General features: G+C 38.9%; 1 protein-coding gene across 3 annotated transcripts in view; it reads right to left on the bottom strand.

Annotated features, from left to right (window-relative positions):
- Window positions 1-3,468: 3,468 nt before the first annotated feature.
- The window catches only part of BNC2 (basonuclin zinc finger protein 2), a 332,785-nt gene continuing 314,057 nt past the window's right edge, over window positions 3,469-22,196 (bottom strand). For 2 of the 3 annotated variants that reach the window (XM_063321447.1, XM_063321448.1), the window contains exon 6: window positions 3,469-4,192. In XM_063321447.1, coding sequence (XP_063177517.1) covers window positions 3,532-4,192 — 661 coding nt within the window. In that variant the 3' untranslated portion in view covers window positions 3,469-3,531. Of the gene's footprint in view, window positions 4,193-19,125; window positions 19,250-22,196 lie in introns of those variants that run through there. The other variant, XM_063321449.1, reaches the window with a different exon arrangement.

The raw sequence follows: 22,196 nt of genomic DNA, 5'->3' as shown, positions 1-22,196 counted from the left end.
GGATAGCCACAGGTTTATGGCATAAGCAACTGCACAACACTTATCTTATCATCACACCATTACAGCCATGCCCTTTGCTGGACACATGAGATGTTCAGCCATTAATCTTATTGCAGTCTGGGTTGCTGCTGAGATCAACCAGAAATGCTATTTTTTGTCAGTAAAATCAAACTTTTACCACACAGCCTTTTAAAGTATTTTTCAGATAACTTCAGATGGTACAAATTCCACCACAGGAACAATTCTGATAAATACAGATTGTCATACAGATGCATGGTAAAGTAGGAATGAGGGAAATGCCGTTCAATTCAATGTAAGTGTATGTGCTCTTCTAAAACAAAGACTGTTCTGACATTAGCATCACTAGCACTGAAGTAACCAATTGATTCACCTAGAAATAACAGTGAGTAATATTCTGTCCACAAGACGGAGATGGTATCTCCTACATGGCTTAAGCAGAATCTGAATGAAGTTTAGGATGCCATAAAAGCAGGACTGCAGAGCTTATAACAGTTTTTGTAGGTTTATCCCAGCTTCTTTACTTTTTAGACTGTCCTGTTTCATTTTGTGTAATAAACAGATATTATTTTTTTCTGTGTAATTCTGCTGAATTTATCTACTGATGATGTTTAAGTTTCCAAACAAGTTTACCAAAATCAATTGACCTCTAATAGAAACAGAGTGAAATGAGAATGCAGAACAGTGATTCATTTAGTTCGGAATTATTTATATAGCTTAAATGTGTTTTTCATTAAAAATTATATTTATTTATACCATACATACTACAAAACAGTGGGGTTTTCTTACTGTAGATATCATTCAATTTTTGTTGTTTTGTTTTTTTGACTTTCCATCTTGCTTGTTCCTAATAGCTTGGGAGGAGGGATGGGAGTGCAGTACAGATAACACTACAAAGGTCCATGTGTTTTAGAAGAATGCACCTTTACTGTTCTAATTTCCCTCTCTCACAAACACACTGAGCTTGCACAACATAAAACAAAGCGATGCAGATCTCTCCACTCAATTTAACAAGGCAAAGTAGTTAAGACTTTGAGGAAAAATAAAAAAAGATGAAAGAAAGCCAGTGAAACTGATTAGCTTTTTGCTATAGTTTCTTTTCGTTAAACCAGAAGGTAAATTTTCCTTACAGTTTCTGTGGGATCCACAAATGTTTTCAGGGCTTCATCAGTGTACAGAATCAAAAAACGATCAGAGGCTTGTAACCCACAGGAACGTAGTGACAATTCATTTAGAAAGATTTTTCTTTTATTTTCTACAACTGGAAATACTGATTTATTAGCTATTGATTCCTACTTTTGGAAACAAGAATACTGAAATGCATAAAGAGTACTAAAAAAGAGGAAATCCATATTAAGAGTTTCCTCTTGAAAACATAGCAGGAGTTAAGTACTCAAGTGGACATAAAGGTAAGAATAATCAAAATGCACAGCAAATCAAAACAATGACAAGCTGAAACAATGGAGCATTTCTGACTCTTGACTACGAAGAATAATGTTCTGGATCAGTAAATACAGAAAAGGAACACATTCTCACTGAAGGAATATTTTATTGTACGCTGAAATATCCCTTGGGTTTTCTTTTGTTTGTTTGTTTGTTTGGTTTTGCTTTTGTTATTGTTTTTGTGAAGAAAAGAGTGTACAACACAAACCCTAATGGTTTTGGCTGTAGACTGAGCTTAAGTAAATACCATCACTCAGTCAGTATGTTGTGGTAACTCAGGCTGCCAGTGTGGTTTACCAGCTCAAGCAACATGTGTAAATACCGGAAACAAAAAAGATTCATAGGACAGCCTCTCTTTCTCTCTGCCTTTCTCAACTGCTTGCTCCTTTTCCCTCTTCTGTTCTTGCTCACTCGCTTGCTCAGTATCGTTCTTGGACTTTCATTATTTTCTGGCAAACCATGTGGGTGAAACACAAAACATTAACACAACTAGTCCTTTTTTTCTGGCATCTAATTTTATCCAAAGGGAAAGTTACCCAATAAAAAGTCCAGCATATGTTTTCAGAGCTACTAAGTGCTTCTGCCATTAATTTCTTTTGATTGCTTCTATAAAACATGCCTTAATCATACTACAGCACTTTCCATTGCAAAAAAGACAACTTTACAGAACAACATAGTTAACATTATTTCCCTGTTCTTTTTTTTTTTTTTTTTAAAACACCACAAAAAATCCAGGCCATAGTAAGAAGCACACAAAATTATATTCATCTTTGTTCTGTGACAAGTAGTATCAGCATTTATATCCCCAAATATTATGCATGTTTGACAAAAAAAAAAGTTTCCACTGATTCACATGACACAATTCTGTTTTTTTTTCTTTTACGTAATGTAGTATATAAGGAATAAGGATGCACTATTGTTTCTAGTAATAATTGGCACTTAAAAAAAGCACCAAGAATTCTGTATTTCACTTTACCCCTTTTCCCTCCCCAGTATTTTTTTCTGTAGTCCAAAATCTACAACTGTGGTTATGGTGAATAACTACATTTTCTTTTTTCAAAACGTGTGCAAAGTTGGCACTTTTGTATTAACACTAAACACTAATACTCTTTGTTTGGCATTCATGCCCTCATACTGACCAGACCACTTTTATCTAAGTGTATTTTTTAAAGACACTTACTGAAAATATGGCAATAGTTTAAGAAAAAAAAAGCATGGATATTATTACACATCCCCTTGTAGTGTACGAAAAAGTGCATGACTGGATTTATGTAATAGTACAAGACAAAAAAACTGTATCAGATCAGGTACTGTAAAGCATGCCAGCACCTCTGTATTACTTATATCTAGCAGGTAGTTAAAACAAGACCGTGGTTCTTTTAAAAATGTGCATTAAAGCTAACATAAATGGATAGAACTAGCCAGCAAACTATTTTTCCTGCTTATCTAACAGCTGAATGTAACTGTAAAAATTAAGCAAAAAAATAAGAGTTAAACCACCATCAATACAATTGTTTTACATCATAGGCCTGTCAAGGCTCAATATATATATACAAGTGTAACAGCCATGCTTAGTAGAACGTTATCCCCAATGCTTAGAAGACACAAAGACAACTAAGTAGATTTTTTTTCTCTCTTTTTGTTTGTTTGCAATTTTTTTGTTGTTTTTTTTGTTCTTTTTTTCAGGCAAAAGTCATGGGTAGAACAAATTGTCTCTTTGGAGATGACCAAGAACATTCTAACAGAACTAGGGACAACTGCAAGTTTTCTGTGGGTTTGTTTTTTGTTTTTGCTTGCTTTTTTATGAAGGGTCTCTCCCCCCAAATTAAACATCCCACTTTTTTGTTTCTAGCCAAAAAAAACAAAGGAAAAAAAATAAACCAACAACCAACAAAGGGGAAAAAGCACCTGGTGTTTCTTTCTTTTGTTAAAAAAGAAAAGAAAAAGATTATATATATATGTATATTTTTATATATATATATATATATATATAAAGGGAGACTGTATATGGCAGTTCAGATGTGGTGGGCCCTCTCTGAGAGCTGGCATTATGCTGTGTCCATCCTTGAACTAATCTACTGAAGTGAAGGGAATGTTTTTATGCAGATTGGGGTTCTGACTGTGCCGGTTTCGGCTACGGACAGAGGAGAACATCATGTTGCACCCAGGGACTTTGCATTTGTGCATCTCTCGCAAGTGCACTGTTTTATAGTGCACTCTGAGGGTTCCCTTGTTGCTGTACATTTTGTGGCAAATGTTACACATTATCCCACCGTTGCTCACCGAAACACTGTTGAACATGAGGGATCCTGGGACATCAGTGCCCATACCTACAGCTAAGGCAGGGGCATCTGCTTTGTGGGCAGATTCCCCGCTGTCACTTGCCCCATCGACGTCATCCAGGAGAATGCCCTCATCGCTTCCTGCATCAGATTCTCTTGAGGAATGGATACTGCTGCTGGACTGGATGCTGGAGGTGGTGCTCAGGTCTAGGACCATATAGTCTTCCGACATGCCCCTGCCGTACCCATTCATATGGGAATCCTCAGTACCAGCAGGCGAGGAGGTGTCTTCCCTTATGTCGAGCCCCATCTGATGCTGAGCGCCATATATCTTCACCAAAAATTCGTCGCGGAGGTCCTTACTAAGAGAAGGCTGTGAGGTGTCCAGGCCCATGTCATCCAGTTCTTTGGTCAACAGTTTACGGTGCAGGTTTATGTTAGCACTGTGTCTGGGAAAGGAAGAGGGAAGGGAAAAAAGGAAAAATGTACAGTATTTTTGATTAAACATAAAGTCATCAAGCACCAAATCCAAATTCTGATTTATCAATAATTTATCATAGAAATATCCCCTATCCAAGCTTCTTGGAAAATTCAGTCTTCCTACAAGTGAACAAATTGCAACACAAAACCAAACCAAAACAAGCAAATTACACCCACCCCCCACCCCCTCCCATACTGTTTTTCTTTTCAGCTACTGCTCCTCAAATTTAGTCCCCAGCAGCGGCTACAGCCCTTATATTTGATATTTACAAAATAATAAATTGCACTAACAGAAAATGCAAAATGCTCTTCTTGGTTCCTGAGTCCCTGCTGGCTTTCCTAAAAGCCTTGCTTCAAGAGAAAATATTATTAATATATGGAATATCTGTGTGTGTTTGTATCTAGGTCTATCTGTAGATCCATATCCTTATATATTTATACAAACATACATATAAATATATAATGTGTGTATATATATATATACATACTCCCATAACCGTGTAAGTGAAATATAGGAGGAGAAAAAAATAAAGGTAACTGAATGATACATAGTCAGAGGTCCTGATTCTGGTAGTTTAATTCTGGTATAAAGGGATTCAGAATCGGGCCAAACCAAGATGGAGAAGACTTGGAGGGTTTAAGAGAACAAGTCTCTGAAATCTACATTTAAGTTTCTGGACATCTTAGCCAAAGTCACTGGTTCCATCCTTCTGGGAGGGCACTACCACTCCTTCCTGTATTCTTCCCAGTACTGTCTCTGATACAGTGCTGACTGACCCAAGCAGTGTAATTTCCAGTAAAAAAACCCTACTAACGGCAATGAGAATTTTGCCCCAAATCGATCAAAACACTTAAGTATGGGCTTTGGCTTAGGTATGTGCTGAAGTCACTGTGGTGCCTAAGAGACACTGGAAAAGCTGTCGCTGATGTCAGCGGTCTTTGGACTATGTCCCAAAAGCCACAAGTTAAAATATTCTCAAGTGTTTTACAGGGGTCTGGGCCTTTGTTCTCAAGAAATAAAGCTCTACATTTGCAAACAATGTAAGCCTTTGGGTTAGTAACTGTGTAAAACAGCCTATTATTTTAAATACTGCATTCTACTCTCCACTTTTGACATTGGCTTTATTCATCCATTGCAGTAGAACATCACTGATTTGCAGCAGTGTCAGGAAACCCTCTTTGAAAAACTGCATTTTCTGAATTAACAATGTAACCAACAAACATGACAGACATCAAAGACCTCTGACCACAGAACATGCTTGTTTTGTTGAAGTGCTTAATGATAAATCAGTATAAAGTTTTCAGTACTAGAAAACTTTAGGGTTCAGTATTCAGAATGTGCACCATCGCTGAGGAAACAACAAATATTTATTCAGTTTCTTTGGAGGGTGACTGGATTTTCGAGTCAGTAAAAAAAGAATTAGCGAAGTTCTACTGCGTAACATTCTTTGCAAGCTAAGGACCCAAACCCACAATTTACAACATGCAGACTCACCAGTCTGTCTGCCCATTATAAATTGCAGATCAGAGCCCAAATGTAGGAGGGAAAAGAAAGAAGGAGGGGGAAGGGGAGGGGGGGCGGGGGGGAGAGAGAGAGAAAGAGAGAATTTTAACAAAGGAATACTCTAATTTGCAAAAAAGCACTAGGTATTAAATCAGCATGGGAAGACATAACAATGATCAAATTTTTTACAGACATTTAGGTCCTACAGTAACAAAAAAGGGAGAAAGGGAACAATAGCTATTAGCAATATTTCCTTATTGCAAGCTTTTGTTTTAAAAAACCCTTTGAAACATACCTCTCAACCAGCTGAAGTCCCAAACATGGTACAGCAATACAATGCAGATAAACAACGAAAATGCAAATGTAGGGAAATTAAATTGATGTGGAGCTGATTTCTGTAATTTTCTATCACTTTCTCTGTGATTCAGCTATCTGTTGCACACAACTTATGGGAATAAATACAGAAAACAGCAATAGAAACGATCTGTCCCACTTACCTGCAAATGCAGGTAACTGTTCTCTGACACAAAACTGATACTGAACTGTAGTTTAATTGAACTGTGTCCGCTCGGGATGCAATTATTCCAGTAAGGGGGGAGTCTAGAACAGAAAATTTCTCTTCTAATGAGTGACAGTCGAGAGGTATGGTCAAGGGCGGAAAAAAGTGGAGAGTATTCCTTGTTTTTCTCCCACATGGGAAATACTCCTTTCACACAGGCAAGTATAGCACCATTGCTTTTTTGAGGCGCAGAAGTGTAATTATGCATATCCCCACACTGCACTTAGGAAGGCTGAGCTTACCTTGTGATAAGATCAGCTTTCTAATCTTTTGCTAAATTGAGATCACAAAAGAGAGAGAGAGAGAAGAGAGGAGAAAAGAGAAAGAAAGGGGGGGGGGAGGAGAGAGAGAGAGAGAGAACAAATTCACATTCCAATCCAGACATATCTGGTTTTTAAAAAGAAAAAAAAAAAAAGAAAAAAGAAAATAATATCTGAAACCAACAAAATCGACTTTAAAAAAAAGTCCTGACTGTGAAACTGTTTTTTGTCAGCTGTAATCTCACTTACAGTGTTGTTCTGATGGATACTGACTCAACCACACAATATGAAAAACATAAAGCAAATTAATCAAAGCATATTCACAGCATCCCCATTATCATCCACAAATGAGTTCTGAACAGATGCATGCAGTGTGCACATACATGAATGATAAGCAGTAGTCCTGACAGTCCCTTGCCTTCCTGGTGTCAGATGGTGTACAACTCCACATAAAGTTGCTAAGTGCAGCACAGGAAACGCTTACTGTGAAGGCCTGTCCACACTGACCACTGTTATTACATGACCATAAAAGCACATTTGTGCTTATCATCTAACGCTAACTGCGATCTACTCATAAAGCGCTCATGTGTTTACTTCTTACGATTTCTCCCCCTCTCTCCTCCTCATTCCCCTGGTACGGGAATTTCCTGCAGTGTAGAAACTGGTCAGGATGCCTGTAACTGTTGTTTCCACGCATTTGCGCTTCATATTTCCTTGGTTTGCTGCTGAGAAAAAAAGCAGCCAGGCATGCAGTGAAAATAACTTCAGCATTCACTGAATGAAGAGATAAGAATAAATTACCACGGTAAAGAGGGGCCACTGAGCCCCGGATGGACAGAGGCCATTCTGAGAAAGACCAGCGTAAGGTTGCAAACCCTGCTGATGCTCTGATAAGGAGAGATGCCTCCCTTATTCAATTCTCACTTACAGCAGTGGCAATCGGTAATCTAGTTAAAGTATGTACCAGCCCATAATATCTGTCAGGGAAACGATGTGCAGAAATGTGTGGACAAGTTCTGGCACTCTGTTCAGTAGTGTCCCTTTTCCGCTGTCAGCAGTACTGTTGGATTCTCCTAATATAATTACATTGACTTTTATTCAATTAAGTGCCATTCCTAGCCTTAAAAAAAAGCTACTTTATCAATTGATTCAGGTGTAATGCAATAATAAAGATGAACTCATGGCAGTGCATTAGCTCTGCTGTTCATAACTTCTGAACATAGGTTCATTCATAGCAGTCGATTTCCATTATGCAACCACAGTTCAAAAGAATTGATTCTTTTACATTCATTTCTTAATCTATTTCACTTGTGTTTAATAGTCTCCCTAAATATCATATGCAAAAACAGTCTGTTAGGTACGAGAGGAACGACTTGTGAGAAAAAGTTCATTTATTTGGACACTGAAGTTTTGAAATCTCATGACAAAACCAAAGTCACAGAGGCTAAAACCTTGTCAGAATTAAGAATACTGTGTGCTGTCGGTACTAGCAACACACATTTCCAGTAGCTGAACGACCTCTGGGATAAGAGGGAAGGGAAAGTATGTTTTCATAGACACACCAGTGGAGAGTGCTTGGAGCCTGACCCTGCACCGCTTTCCCGTCTGCTGGACAACTGAATGTAGCACTGCACCCTGAGGCACAGATGGAGCACCCCGAGCAGGGTGCTGCTTGAACACCGCCCTGCATAGAGGAGGCGTTTCTCAGGGCTGACAGCAGCCGTCCCAAAGCTCTTTTGGGAAAAGCTGAAAAGGGACTTCTGTGTAGAAGGAACATGACCACGTAGGTAAGGATGGCTACAAATAACGGATCCATAAGCAAAAAAAATGGAATTAAGAAAGAAGAGTCTGGGTAAAGGCAGAATAGAAAGAGAAGTGGTACAGACCAGGAAGTTTAAAAAGGGAGATGTTCTGGGGAAAGACAAGCACTGGCAATGGCCAAATAGAATAGGGTTGAGTTTAGGGGCAGAAATGAAAGCTATGCTTTCATATGCTATGAAGCTATGAAGACTATTATTCAGGTGAAAAGGCAGAAGAGTATGTAACCGACAACCTGTACCCTGACACAGTAGCTGCAAACAGCAGTCAGAGAGACGTGAGAACAAGAAAGTAGCATTACAAATATTGGCCAAGCCCATACTATCTTTTGTCTTGATAACTTTAACTATTTCTTTGCCTCTCTCATCCAATACTGATCTTCCTTGCTTTTTTTTTTTCTTGTGAAACTCAGCCATCCTAAAGTGCTCCAGTAGTTCCTAGACCCCCTTTTACATACCAAATTGAAGTATTCCATCTTAATCCAACTCCTTCTCCCCTGCTTTGTCACTCCCAAATCTTAGCAAGTCCTGTACCAGCCTTCAGCCAATGTTAGCCACCTTGTCATCTGTTCACCTGCTCCTCCCCATGACTTCTGCAGTTTCTTGCTTCAGCTGTTCTGTTCCCTGATATGACTTATGATGCCGCTACCCCTTCCTCTTCTGAATACTGCTCCCAGGTACGTGTAAACAATGTTCCCCGAGTAAGGTGAGGCACAGCTTGGGCAGAGTGATTTATGCCAGCGCATGAACACTGCTATCAAACAGGCGGAAAATCATGGAGTAAGATACGCCAACATCAGCTGAGCTTCAGCTTGCCATGGCTCCATTATTCCTCATACCTGAGCTAGCTAATTTAAGGCCATCTCTGTTGTCTTTTGCCCTGTAGTTTCTGCTGTATCCACAGGGAAAAAAACTTGAAGAACCTAAATGAATGGCATAGGCATACACGTGTATAGAAAACAAAATATTTGACCTTATAAATTGCTTTGAATGACTTTGGACTTCTTGGACTGCTTATTTGTCCATCAACTACCAAAACGAGATTTGATCCTGGCAATGGAAATGTTGCGTAAAGACAGCTGGTGAATGAAGTCTTCCAGGCAGGAATATGAGGTCAAAAGAGCTTAACTAAAGGCGTACATCACTCAGCTCCAGATCTACCCCATCCTAGGCAACAAGGGATGGTGAAGAGGGGTAGTCCTGAGAATTTAAAATACTATGTGTGCCAAAGAATGTCCAAACATCTGTTTAGCTCTCTACTAGATGTCATGTACCCTTAAAAATGAGGAGAGTATGTTTTGAGATGTAGCTTCTTGTGGCAAGGAGTTTTAGCGAAGTCTGGTTTATTTTAGGAAGCCCAGAATGCCCAATTTTTCCACATAATTAGCATTCTTCTTTCACGTTACTATTCATGAATTTGACATATGGTGGGCAAAAGTGTGTGGAAAAATTCATTCTCACCAGAATGAATTCAGCTTTCTGAATTCGATGATCTTAAGAATGGATCAGTGCTGCTGTAGGGATGATAATGATAATGATGATACACATGAAATCTGTGGTTGTGGCGAAGTGGCAAGGGTATCTCACCTCCCGGTTCGCCACTGCCCTTTCAGACAGGAGCTTCAGTAGCAGCACAATACAGAGTGCTACAGCAACTATAGCAGCTCTCTGACTGTCGGCACGATCCCACTGGTGGTAGTATTTTCCTTCCCTGTGAAGTTCACGGAAGTATTCTTCCATAATTAGAATTCATTGTCAGTTCCACCCCACCTACTACTAGCGAGCTCCTCTAGTAAGAGATGCACTATGCATCAACAGAAGAAAGGGTATTATAAGCCTAGGAAATATGGTCAATTAAACGTACATGCCATTTACACAGCTCATAAATCCAGACCAGGTTCTCTTCAGCAGTTTCTTTCTACACTTGTCAATGAATCTGATTTTGTTAATTTACTATCCATTTGTTGGAAAGAAAAATGTAAAGGCCGCTTTATTTTAGTTTATTTTTATTTAGTCAGTCTTTTTATTTCTTTTTGAAGTGAGTGTGGAGGAATTTATCAGAGAGTAGAATTTGGCCTGGTGTAGAAGTTGGTATGAATTATATTCATGACTCAAGGCCAACTTTGGATGCACCCATGGCTGCAGTCCTATCTGCACTAGGACAAACCTCATCTTTGATGCACACAGCAGAGTTAGGGAATTTGGATGATAAAGAGTACACTATTTAAATTCAAGTGTTATACAGAGCACAAAACAAACTGCATGAGAAATTGGGTTGAATGTGTTGTTCACAGGTCGAGGCAGGGTAGGTTGTTGAAAATGAAACATAATGCATTATTTTCTTAATTTTTTAGTAAGACAAAAATATGATTACACTTAAATATTAAGGGGATGAGAGAAAAAGAATGAGAATGATACAGCTGCATAACTGTTAGGGCAGTCAATTAGGGACTATGGAAAACCGTTTTCCAGTCCCTGACACAGTGAGACAGAAAGGCCAAACCAACAGTTAAATGTCCTAGCTATTGTCCCCTTGCTCCTCCATGGCTGACTGTAAGTGACAAAGTTCCCTGATGAAAATCTCACTCAAACATCAAAGCACACTGTATCGTTCATTAAAATTCTGAAATGAATAATTTCAACATTTCCAGCTGTATCCTACCACATCCTTTCTTCCTGTGTTTCCAAATAAAACAATATCCCAATCTCCTGTACTTCAAGTGTTCTGAAAATGCATCTTCTCACAAATACATGATTTGCCAAAGTAATAACACCTAGTCCTATCATGCTAATACAACAAAGAAGACACAGACAGGAGGTCACAGCAGGGGACCACCAGTCTTTGGGCAGCTTTGCTATAAGATACAATAAGTGATCCCAGCATTAAGTAATACAATAAAATTATATTTGGAGACTTAATGCATTAAAAGTCAACATTAAATTCTTTTCTATTAAATTCTGTTCTTTCCAAGTAATACTCGATCTTTAGGGTTTTTTTAAAGAAGACAGAAGCTAATATTGGGTTACAAAACCTGAAACCACATAATCTTCAGCAGTTAGAAGAAGGTTCTGTTACAAAATGGAAGGCCAGGACACACTTTTCCAGAGGTTTACGTACAGATTGGCAAACCTCTTATTAAAACGTTAGATATGGAAGTAACCACTCCAGTTGTACAGGCCCCATAGAAGTTATCCTCCTGCTATACTTAGGTTAATACTAAACTCTGTCAATCTGGTTTGAAATATCATAAACAATAAAACTTTCATTATTCCTTCCATGAGACTTTTTGCACACCTATCTTCAGCTCAGTATGCAGCCTACGTTTTTACCTATAATGAAATGTTAAAGCAAAGTCTCTTTGTTTCTATTCACCTCAAAGGCTGTCAATTAAGATTTATGGTTTTGTTTAAAAATCTCACATGATTTTAATTCCTAATGCAATTTGCTAATATGGCAAAGTATTGCAGCTTTGCCTCTATTTCATATTCCTTTCCCGCTTATTTAAGTCTGAAACTCACAGAAAGGCTCAGAATATGTGAACATAACAGAAAGTAAACCTGGGGTCTTATGCTTTCTTAGAATCTTTGCAGACCGAAAGTGCTGAGTTTCATGCAGCTAAAATCAAAGAACCAGAAAGTAAGACTCTGGCTAAATATAACAATGTACATATTTATGAGAAGAGATATGGCCTTAATTCTGATATGTCTTCAAGAAGGAAGCAGCAATCATTTTCCCCATTTACTAAGAGAATCAACAATAAAACAGTTCCTGGAATTTAATTAGTAATGTAAAATGTTAAAGAAATTGTTTTCTCTGTTACTGTTCTAATTTTGCCACTCTCTCAGCAGTCTTTGATAGAGGTTGTTGGGGTTTTTTTGTCAAGTAAAAAAAATATCCATAAATCTAAGCGAAGCTAATAAAGGTTTGAAATCCTGATCTGACCTAAATTATAAAATTCACATTTATCTGAATGGGGCCAAGGTTTCAGTCTGTGCGCTAGCGCTTCCATGTGTCTGCTCATGTTTAGTTTGCCTCTACATGTAAGGGGAAATGTAGGGATAGGGGCTAGACTTCAGAACAATGAAGGAAGACAAAATACTATACTACCCAATGAAACCATGGCATTTTTACATGAACAGTTTGGGTATTAACATCAGTTCTTGAGGCTTTAAATTGCATAGAATCTGAAAAATATTAACCTTTCATAGGAAGAAAATCCAAAAGGTAAAATACAGTTCAGCACCTATTAAAAAAAGTAAAAAAACAGTGCTTATTAAATGCAGGAAATAAAGGACAAGCAAGTTCTTGCAAATTAAAGATGTGGAGCCCAGTCATTTCAATCCCTTTCAATATGAAACAAATCACTCACACTGGTCACGGAGACAGCTCCCTCTACACTCAAATTATTCACTTGAAGATAAGCTCCCATCAAACTCTTTAGGGGTTTAACTAATTTACTGCACAGATACGGCACGTCTGTTGTAATAACAGGTAGGATGTATTGGGGTCGACCATTTATCAGAATTAGACTTCTTTTTTCAATTCGCAGTGAATTATGCTGCCTACACTGCTCCTCTTTCTCAGAGCTTCCCATCCCCTTACGGCCCCTAATGTGGCAGGCAAACAAAATTGACAGTCTCATCTTGTCAACAAGGGGTGATTCTCCTGAGAAGCCATTTAACTTTGCAGAGGAAGCAATGTATTAATGTGCCTGTCCCAGGAATGTTAATCATCTTCAAGCTCCCTCTAACTTTGACACGAACGAAATCACCGAATTTGTTTACTAAATGAATCGTAATATGCTAATAAGAGAGCATGACATATATGGTAAAGCCAAACAGATGGTTTGTTTACTCCACTTTGCAACTTTATAAATGTTGTAACTCTGAAGATGTTAGTGAGAATTATTGGTTTGTTGGCAGTGGCAAACATGCCTTTTGCATACTTAATCCACAGTTAGACTCAGAAAACAATTTGTCATCGCCATGGAATGCATAAAAAATGTTAATACTGAGATGGCATTTGGGGAGGCAGGAGAGCCGAGTGTGTGAGCAAATACTCAGGTTAAATGTGGAGCTGATATCTGATGGCAATGTTTGCTACCAAATAATTTTTAATGTAAAATCTGACAGGTTCAGGATTCTTGAAAGGCCCAATAATTCAGTACATACCTGTTGAGGTGTTTAGTGAGACGGTCCTTATGGTGTGAACAGAATTACACTTTCACAACAGCTGTGTGTGCTCAGAAGCATCGAGGTCATGTCGCACTCTTAATATATTACTATTGTTGTCCATTAAAGATCAAAAGATATTACAAACAAAAAGCACAACCACTGGCGTACTTGCCAAAGTTACTCAGAAACGATCAAAATTGTGTTGCAACACTTCAACCTCTCACTTTACTAGCTGCCTGGAAGCAAAACAGACTCATTACAAAATAGCCAGCACTCTTGTCTAATATCCGGACTGGTTGAGAAAGTTTAGAATAAAAAGATTTATCTGATGGAATATTTCCTAAGTGAACTAACTCAGTGTAGTAATGTTACACGCACAAGAAGGTCATCATCGTATGACAAAGTCCTTCAATGGATATTACAGATGCTCAGCACCATTGACAATCAGTCCAACCGCCATAAACTGTTCCTACAATCTACACATGCTCTACGGAAAAATCTATCCCTGTGCGGGGAATTCACAAAAGGCCCTGCACAGCAGTCATGCATTAGGTCCTCATCTCCTGTGTGTTGAAGCATTTTGCTCGTCCTTCACACAAGGTGTATTTCCCCTTACGAAGTCAACATCCAGGTAGAATCTGTTGGCAAACTGCATGAATTAACATTTATTTTCAAACCTAAATCATCTAAATGATACATGATCCAAGTTTTGTAGTCAGAAGTTTTCATCCTTCATATTATTTTACTGTAACAACAGCCATGTAAAATGTGATGTTTGCAAGATTTTATGCAAACAGTCCCTTCAGTTCAGCATCCCACTCATGAATTTTACCAAGTTTCAAGTTTCAGTAAATGCATAAAAGATAAAACTCCGTCAGAACAGCAAGCTTCCCCCAATTCTGCTTTGAAACCAATTCTTTTCTCCCAGATATTGATGCACAGCAACACATTATTTCATGATTTGCTTAGAAGGTTCATAGACTCTTTATTGATTGCATTGTAAGTTCAAATTCATAATATACCCTCAGATCCAGGGATAGTTTTGTATGATTTCAGGTTCCACAGCAAGTATGTAAACCATTTATTTTGGTCGCAACACAATGGTAATTTTCATTCCCGCTGCTTTGTTTGTCTAAAAACGTTGTTTTTATTTATATAATACCAGAGGAACTATAAAACCAAATATAATGTGGCACTTCAACAGGGTTCCTCTATTAGTAATTTTACATTACTAAATAAGTACCCCTTTCAGGTCAACTGATAGCTGATTATCCTATAACCTCCCTTCACTGACGCCCCAACTCCTCAGTAATTTCCATCCTCCGAGATTCTTCCATACATACTATTGTCAGCGGTTATTAAATTCTCAACTTTTTACCCATCCACAAGAGACTGTGCAAAGATATCTAAGGGAAGTATGAGTTCAGCTTGCTGTCCAAGGATTATTTTGGAAGAAACATTAGCGGCCGTCCCAGCCTGGCGCTTATATCTCATTTGAAACATCTACTCATTCCTGACCAACAAAGAAAATTTCAATAAAGTACTTTTACTGGTTTAACAGCAGTGAGCTCCTGGGATTGTCAAAGTGCTCAGTCTTTTCCGAGGAGAGAAGGAATCAGCAGCTCAAATATAATTAACCTTCTATTCTCAATGCAAACTGCCACGCACAGGAGCTCTGCAGTCTATTAGTGAAGTTATAACGGCCAACAGGCAGAGGCAAAATTGGTCAAAAAGTTGGCTGCTGCTGTCATATTTTTAGAATTATGATTAATGACACTAATAATGTGGATGATTACTGATATGTGTATCTCCTGCAGTTTATCATATTGCACTGGCTGCCTACGTCCACAATAAACATGATGCTATCATTTACCTCTTTATTGAAGGCAATCCTTCTCTTGAAGGAGCACATTCTAATTACTTTGTAATGTTTTATGTCTTAAACATTTTGCAGCTCTGGACCTTGCCAACTGCTTCATGTCTACCATTGATTAATTACAGAATGTTTAATCAAAATTTAGAACCTAATGCAGTCATTTATGAGTGTGCTGCAGTGCCAAGATAGTTAGGCTGTCGTCCCAAGCTTGGAGAGTGCTGGGTTCAAAATTAAATCCCAGAAAAGTGGAAGATGCCAAAGATTTTACCTTGAGTGATTTGGGTTTAAAATCTTACTTCAGTTGATGAATGACAGGCACCCACCCAAAATGAGAGGTCTGTCTTGTGCATGTTTCTACGCTTGCATGTTCCTATTACATTTTTCTTCATCTTTAAATGTCTTCATTTTTCCCTTTATGCTGTTGTTGCTGCAGTAGCTTCTCAGCTCCTTTACAAGCCTTCCCTGCTGCTAGAGCTCTTGCAAACACCAGTCAAGAGAGTGTAGTTTTGAAGTGGTTAAACAAGTGAAAAATAATTTGCAGGGACAAATACATAAGTTTTTTTTTAATGTGGATTTTTATGGTACTGTCATACAACCATTCACCGTTGAAGTTAAGTGTTTTTTTAATACCATTACTGAACTGCTGAAATGGATGCTAATATAGCTTGGAGTGCTAATGTCAAATACTGGTAATAAAAAAGACAGACTGCTGAATGAAATAATTTCAAGTAAAAAATAGAACAAAAGTGCTCTCACTCTCACTCTCCACTTTTATTGAATTGGGACTGACTGAGCCAATTGCTTTAGAAGTCTGTAAAACACAATTACTAGTGAGCTGACTGACCCAGCAGTGCCCCTTCTGTGACAGAACAGACTAAAAAGGCTGCAGAATTAGTGCTGCTCCGCTATCTGGCTATCAGACCTGAGAGCCGTCCAGCGCAGGATCTGCTATCCTTCCTGCCAGGGCCTCCCTCCTCCGCTCATGAAATCTTGATTCTCAGTCCTGCATAGTGTATCATCTGCCCACATCTTCTTCTTGAAACAAGGGCTCCTTTACCTTTTCTAAGGAGGAATCCAAGTATTTCTATCCATTGTATTTTTAGATCTTTATCTACCAACAAAGTTATACATAGGTCTTTCTTTCAGTACATGCATCCACAGACACACACACACATATATAAATGTTTGGGCTATTTTTATTTCCACATTTTTGTGCGTTAGACACAAAAACACAATGTAAGATTTATGGGCAGCAAAATTAACTGTGTCCCGTTTGTATTTTCAGTTGTAAGTGGCTGAAGTGTAATTGCTTTTTTATTTTGGCATAACAAAGAAAAGGAGAGAGAGAGGGAGAGAGAGCGAGGAAGAGAGAGAAAGGAAAAAAATGTATTGAACTGGAAGCGGGCAACACTTTTCCCTAGTTAATAAAATAAGCAATAAAGTTTGTAAAGCACTAGAATCAAAATCGCTAACACTGGAAATAACAACTTATAAAACTTAAAATTTACAGCTTATGTTTCAGACTCATATATGACATGGACATGCAGCTTAGGGCTTTTTTTTCCCCCTTTCTCTTCAAAAAAAAAAAAGGCAAAACCAAAGTGACAGCAAATCACATCCTTTCTTTCTGTCCCCCCACTCTCCCCCATACAAAATGAACCACTTTACATTTATACACAATGCCAACAAAGTCCTGCAATCCTTTCTTTTTTATGACAGTGTACATTTTTGGCAGATCTAAAACTCTTTCATTTCTCTTCCAGGTCCATTTATATGAAGCTTGCAGGTGCCTTATGGCAAAAATGTTAAATTATTTCTTAGACAGATCTTTTTAAGTAATGCTTTTTAGGGCAAGCTTAAATGTGAAATGAGCTCTTAATTAAAAGAAAAAAAAAAACGAAAAACTTGCTTAGCACAGGGCAAACTGCTCATTTAAAAGATGTTGCTGGGAAGTAGGAAGCACTACTAAAAGCCTTAGATTTTCTTTAGAAGTGGTGGGCTCAAAACTTCTGTCAGGAAATATCCAGTGTTTGCCATTAGAAGGTCAACATGGGCAGAGCCATAAGTGATATTACACCTGAGATATTCCTGTGTTACCTCAGATCCCGACAGACCATCTGAGGTATCACTAGTGCCATTGGGAACGTTTTCGTGTACCTGCTTGATGTGAATGAGTGCTCTGTAGTGTATTACCTACAGCATAGTATCACGAATACTGGTACATGATGTGTGGCACAGCTGGCCACCTTGCCTGAAGGCAAAGGACAGAAGACTGTGAGTCCTGCAGGTCAGGATTTAGGGGTAGTGCAAAGCCGTGCGCAGGGCCTTGCAGTGCACTTGCAGTGCCTATACAGACTCTCCTTCACACTGCCGAGTATTAACTCTCCTTGGTAACTCTGCATCTCTTCCTTCAGGATCGCCCTTAGACAAGTACTCAGCAGCCCAGTTATCTTTCCCCTTAACTGTTTCTAACTGCACAGCATACTCCTGCAATTACAGGCTCTAAGTAGAAGTTGCTATTACTGCCTGTCATATTTGCTCACCACCCGCAACTTGCATAACCATGAAAAGGTGCCCCAGATTTAGACAGGCTGGATTCTGGGTTTTCTTTTCCCCATGGCCCATAAATTGCCCAGTATTTTTGAGTAACACCTTTTCACTAAGAAACACCCCCTTCCCACCTGTTTGCTGCAAACCCACCTTCAGGCCAGTGCCTCAGACATCAGCGGCTACAGCAAATGGCTCCCTGTAATTCTTAACCAAACTATCTGGGTCCACTAGCCAAGACCTATCTTGTCAAAAAGCAATGGAATAGGAACCCAAATGCGCTTTGTTTTACTACACTGTTTGCCTGCTACATAATTCTACTTCAAAAATTACCCCGTGCCTCCACAAACCTTAGGAATGACTGTATCTTTGGGATTAGGCCAACTGTGGACCATGTCTACCTCTGTCTACCTCAGTATATCTATACTGACGAAGTTGGCACATGATCCTCCGAAACAGTGGTGTAGCTATTTGGAGTCATCTACACCTGGTAATATTATCCCCTTCTGCATTATCCTTTTTTCTAGGTCATTTCTATGACTTGCCTCACACGTTTTCTTACTTTCAGGCAAACTTAGTCTGAATTAGCCTATGCCCCAGCACAGTCACTCGGTTCAGATTCTAATGAATGAAATGGCTCAAATCTAGGGGGATCATCATCATTAAGGGAGAAAAAACGGCCTCACCTACAAGTAATCTTTGGTTAGGCCATAAGATGTAAAGTTTGCCTTTTCAGGTGGCAGTTTCTCTTTTCAGACAGACAAACACAGCTGATGAATGTATCATGTATGTGCGTATGATGGCATTTACCTGCCTACTTAGTGTCTCTCACCTTCATCGAGAGCTGTAACACCAAAGGGCTGCAAACACACAGGTATTCCTGACACAGATTTGTCTCCCTCCCCCTTTCATTATGTCTCCCCAGACTCCTCCACCCGAGAGTACTACATCACTCGGGTTACAGTGTCCTGTTCCATTTTCACGCATCCAGGCTTTTGGGAGTAGTGCCCTGGTGCTATCTTGTATCTGTAAAGTACAGCTTCCTCCACTGTAGCAGAAATCTTAAAGTCTTCTGCTCTTAAGTTTAAAAGAACAGCTAGAGCCTTTCTCTGCAGGAAGGTAGGTAGGTAGATGTTCTGTTTACCCCACTTCCAAAAGACTCTGGGGAAGATGGGACGTCTCTGTATATGGGGAACAGCTTTACGTTTACTCAGATAAGTGGAAAACACTCAATTTTCTCCCACTCCCTGGAGAAGAGTTTTGGTTCTTCCAGTTATTTCCTAGGAACCTAGGGGCAAGCAGGAAATTATGAATAAGCATTCATGCTCCTAGTCCTGTCTTCCCAAATATTCTCTTTCACCAAACACAAAACACACAGAACCTGTGCAGGAAACTTCGACAAACCAATTTAAACATTTACACTATTTTTCACAATGCATACCAGTACAAAATGTTGCTCAATGCATGTTTTGCTTTTGGCTAGTATTTTCAATGCTTGACTTATGCTTACCAACTATCTTAATCCTGGTGTAGCAGTTTATTAAAATAAACTTTTTGGTCACTGAAAATTCCTTGACTTATTTTGCAAGTTCACACAAAAATGAGACTTCTTGCACTGCACAAGAAACTGTACTCTCACTCTCAAAGTGATACCATTTTGTGTACCAAAAGAGAACAAGATAACAAAGGCAGCAGATCATTTTAAAAAACAACCACCACCTGCAACTCAAACCCAAAACAGATGAATATGTGTAGTTGGAATAGACTTCCCTCCATGCCAGAACTGATCCTGCAATCCTTACTCACATAGGTAGCCTCTTTAGGGCTTGTTTTAATTAATTTCTTTTATTTTAAATTAAATTTAAAAGAGATCTTATGTAGAAACTAGTTCTATGCACTCTAGTTTTAATTCTGCTTCTCTTGTTCACGTTGGTGAGTATGCAATGTGGCAGGCAGTCTGTGTTCAACGTGACTACTCATGGAAGAGGTCTGGCACAAAATGTTTCTTTATGATCCAAGTTCTCTTGGGTAAGGAAGAGTTACGTGAACATTAGCAATGACACACATTGTGTCATTTTTAGTGACTCTGCAAGGCAAAACCTAATGGTTCATACAATTGTATTGGATATGCAGCTAGTCTCTTCATGAATTGCATCATGTCCAGAAACAGTAGTATAGGTGTACATATGTTTATATTTAAAAAAATGTACAAAATAGCCCTTTTGTCTCTTGACAAACGGTTCATCAAACACCTAATGTCTTAAAACCTGATTTCACTGTTCTTATTGGAGGAAATTCAAGCTGTGTAGGACAGCTAACTATATTAGGGGAGATACAGTAATAGTTATCGTGGACTGGTGTGAAATATTATATTTCTTGGAGCTATCTGTTCCTAAAATTGAATGCATTTATAGAAAATAATACTCTAAAACGTTATCTGTAGAAGATTCCAAGCATAGTAGGATGATGAAAAAATGGGTGCTGTTGTGTCAAGGAGGTGATAACAGGAGGCAGGTAGCAGCTTTCTCACATCTTCACCTCCCTCGATAATGTATGCAGTGGCTCATCATAGGTAACTGATGTTAATTTATTCAAGCACACCTGTACAGGGCTGGAAGTCAGGTAACCAGACAAAAAGTATGTCTCTGCTTTTTCAACACAACTACCCAGAGGCCTATATCCGCACAAATTTAGTTCTGGAGACATCAGCAGGTTTTAATAAACCACCTACAGATGTCTTACTCCATACAAATCAAGGAGTTTACATGTTTAAATCTGGACTGATTTAACTAGCAATCAAGTGGCATGATCACACTTGGCACCAATAGTTGCCTCATATTTATTTATAAGTCACCCTGAACAGATATTATTTTGTTTTTAAATTAATTCATGGGGCTCAATCACCTCTCCCATCCTGTGGAACACATACACACACACACTCACTTTGTGAGAAAATTTAAAGACAAACCTGAGTAATTAATAGTCCTACTTTAGTAGCAGAAAGACAAAGTGAAAAGTTCTTGCTTTGTTCCTCTGAACAGGTACACTGAGAATTAATTTATTTTGCATACACTGAGAGACAAGGAAAACGTGGTAACATATTGTTACTAATGCTGTGTCCTACCTTAAGAAACACATATTTTAATAATGCTAGTACTGGGCTGAAATGGGGATCTGGCATGCACTAAGGCTGACAAAGTAGGTGGCTGTATTTCTCCTTAAGATCTGACAGTAGCTTCTCAACAAGACTTACTGAAGCCAGAAGGTCCAGCCGCCTCCTGTTTGATCAGTGTTTTTGACCACAAATTTCTTGGCTCTTAAAGGTGAGAGCCAGAAATGAGCCCAGGTGCTCTCAGATTCACCTTCCAGACCTTCACCTCTGCATGTGCTCTCCAACACAGACTATTAGATGAAACTTTGTCATTGCTGTCCTCTTTGGACAGGAAACAACTATTCTCTCCTGCCATCCTTATCTCATCCACAGCTCAGGATGATTCTCTGAGCAGCTGTACCTCTGTGCCGGATTCAAGGACCAACCACTCCTGTGTCTTTGTAAGGCAAAGTCAGTATCTACTAGGGCAGGACTCCCAGATGAGGCTGGGAAGCTGACCCCAAAGGAATCTAACCACTGGGGCCACAAGCCCTTTCTCCTTACTCACAGAGCCCAGAGATAATTCACTTTACAAGGACAACTCTTTCCATTCAAGTGTACAGTTCTCACAGGAACTTATCTTCTTCCCTTTTCTCTCTTTCCCATCAAAAAAATTATTTGGAAAAGATGTCTTTCTATTGAAAAGGAGGTTTGTGGCATTGCTTCTGACCACGGACATAATTTTCAATATGGTCTCTTTTCCTGTTTACTCTCCATTGGCTTCTTGCAACAAGACGTAACCTGAACATTTTGCCTTTAGAAGAAAGGACACCTGAAGTAAATACAGGAACAGAAATGGATGAACAGGTAATTCAGGGAGTGGCTGGTGAAGAATAGACGAAAACGTGGTTTTCACAAGCGTAGTGTTTCCAGGAAACGGAAGACAGAAAGACTTCTCTGTTTGGGGAGAAGATCAAAGATATAGGTATGTATAAGGTTGATTTGATGAGTGATGTTACTTGCAGCTCAGAAGGTGATGAGAAAAGGCCCTTTTAAAAAAATCTAGGCTCAGTGGAGCTTGACTATTCAAAAGGAGTAGTGTCTAATTTTTAGAAGGGACAACAGAATTACTGGGTCATTGACA

This window comes from Chroicocephalus ridibundus, chromosome Z, assembly GCF_963924245.1.
Source record: "Chroicocephalus ridibundus chromosome Z, bChrRid1.1, whole genome shotgun sequence".
Taxonomy (NCBI): domain Eukaryota; kingdom Metazoa; phylum Chordata; class Aves; order Charadriiformes; family Laridae; genus Chroicocephalus; species Chroicocephalus ridibundus.
This window is presented reverse-complemented; position numbering and strand designations above follow the sequence as displayed.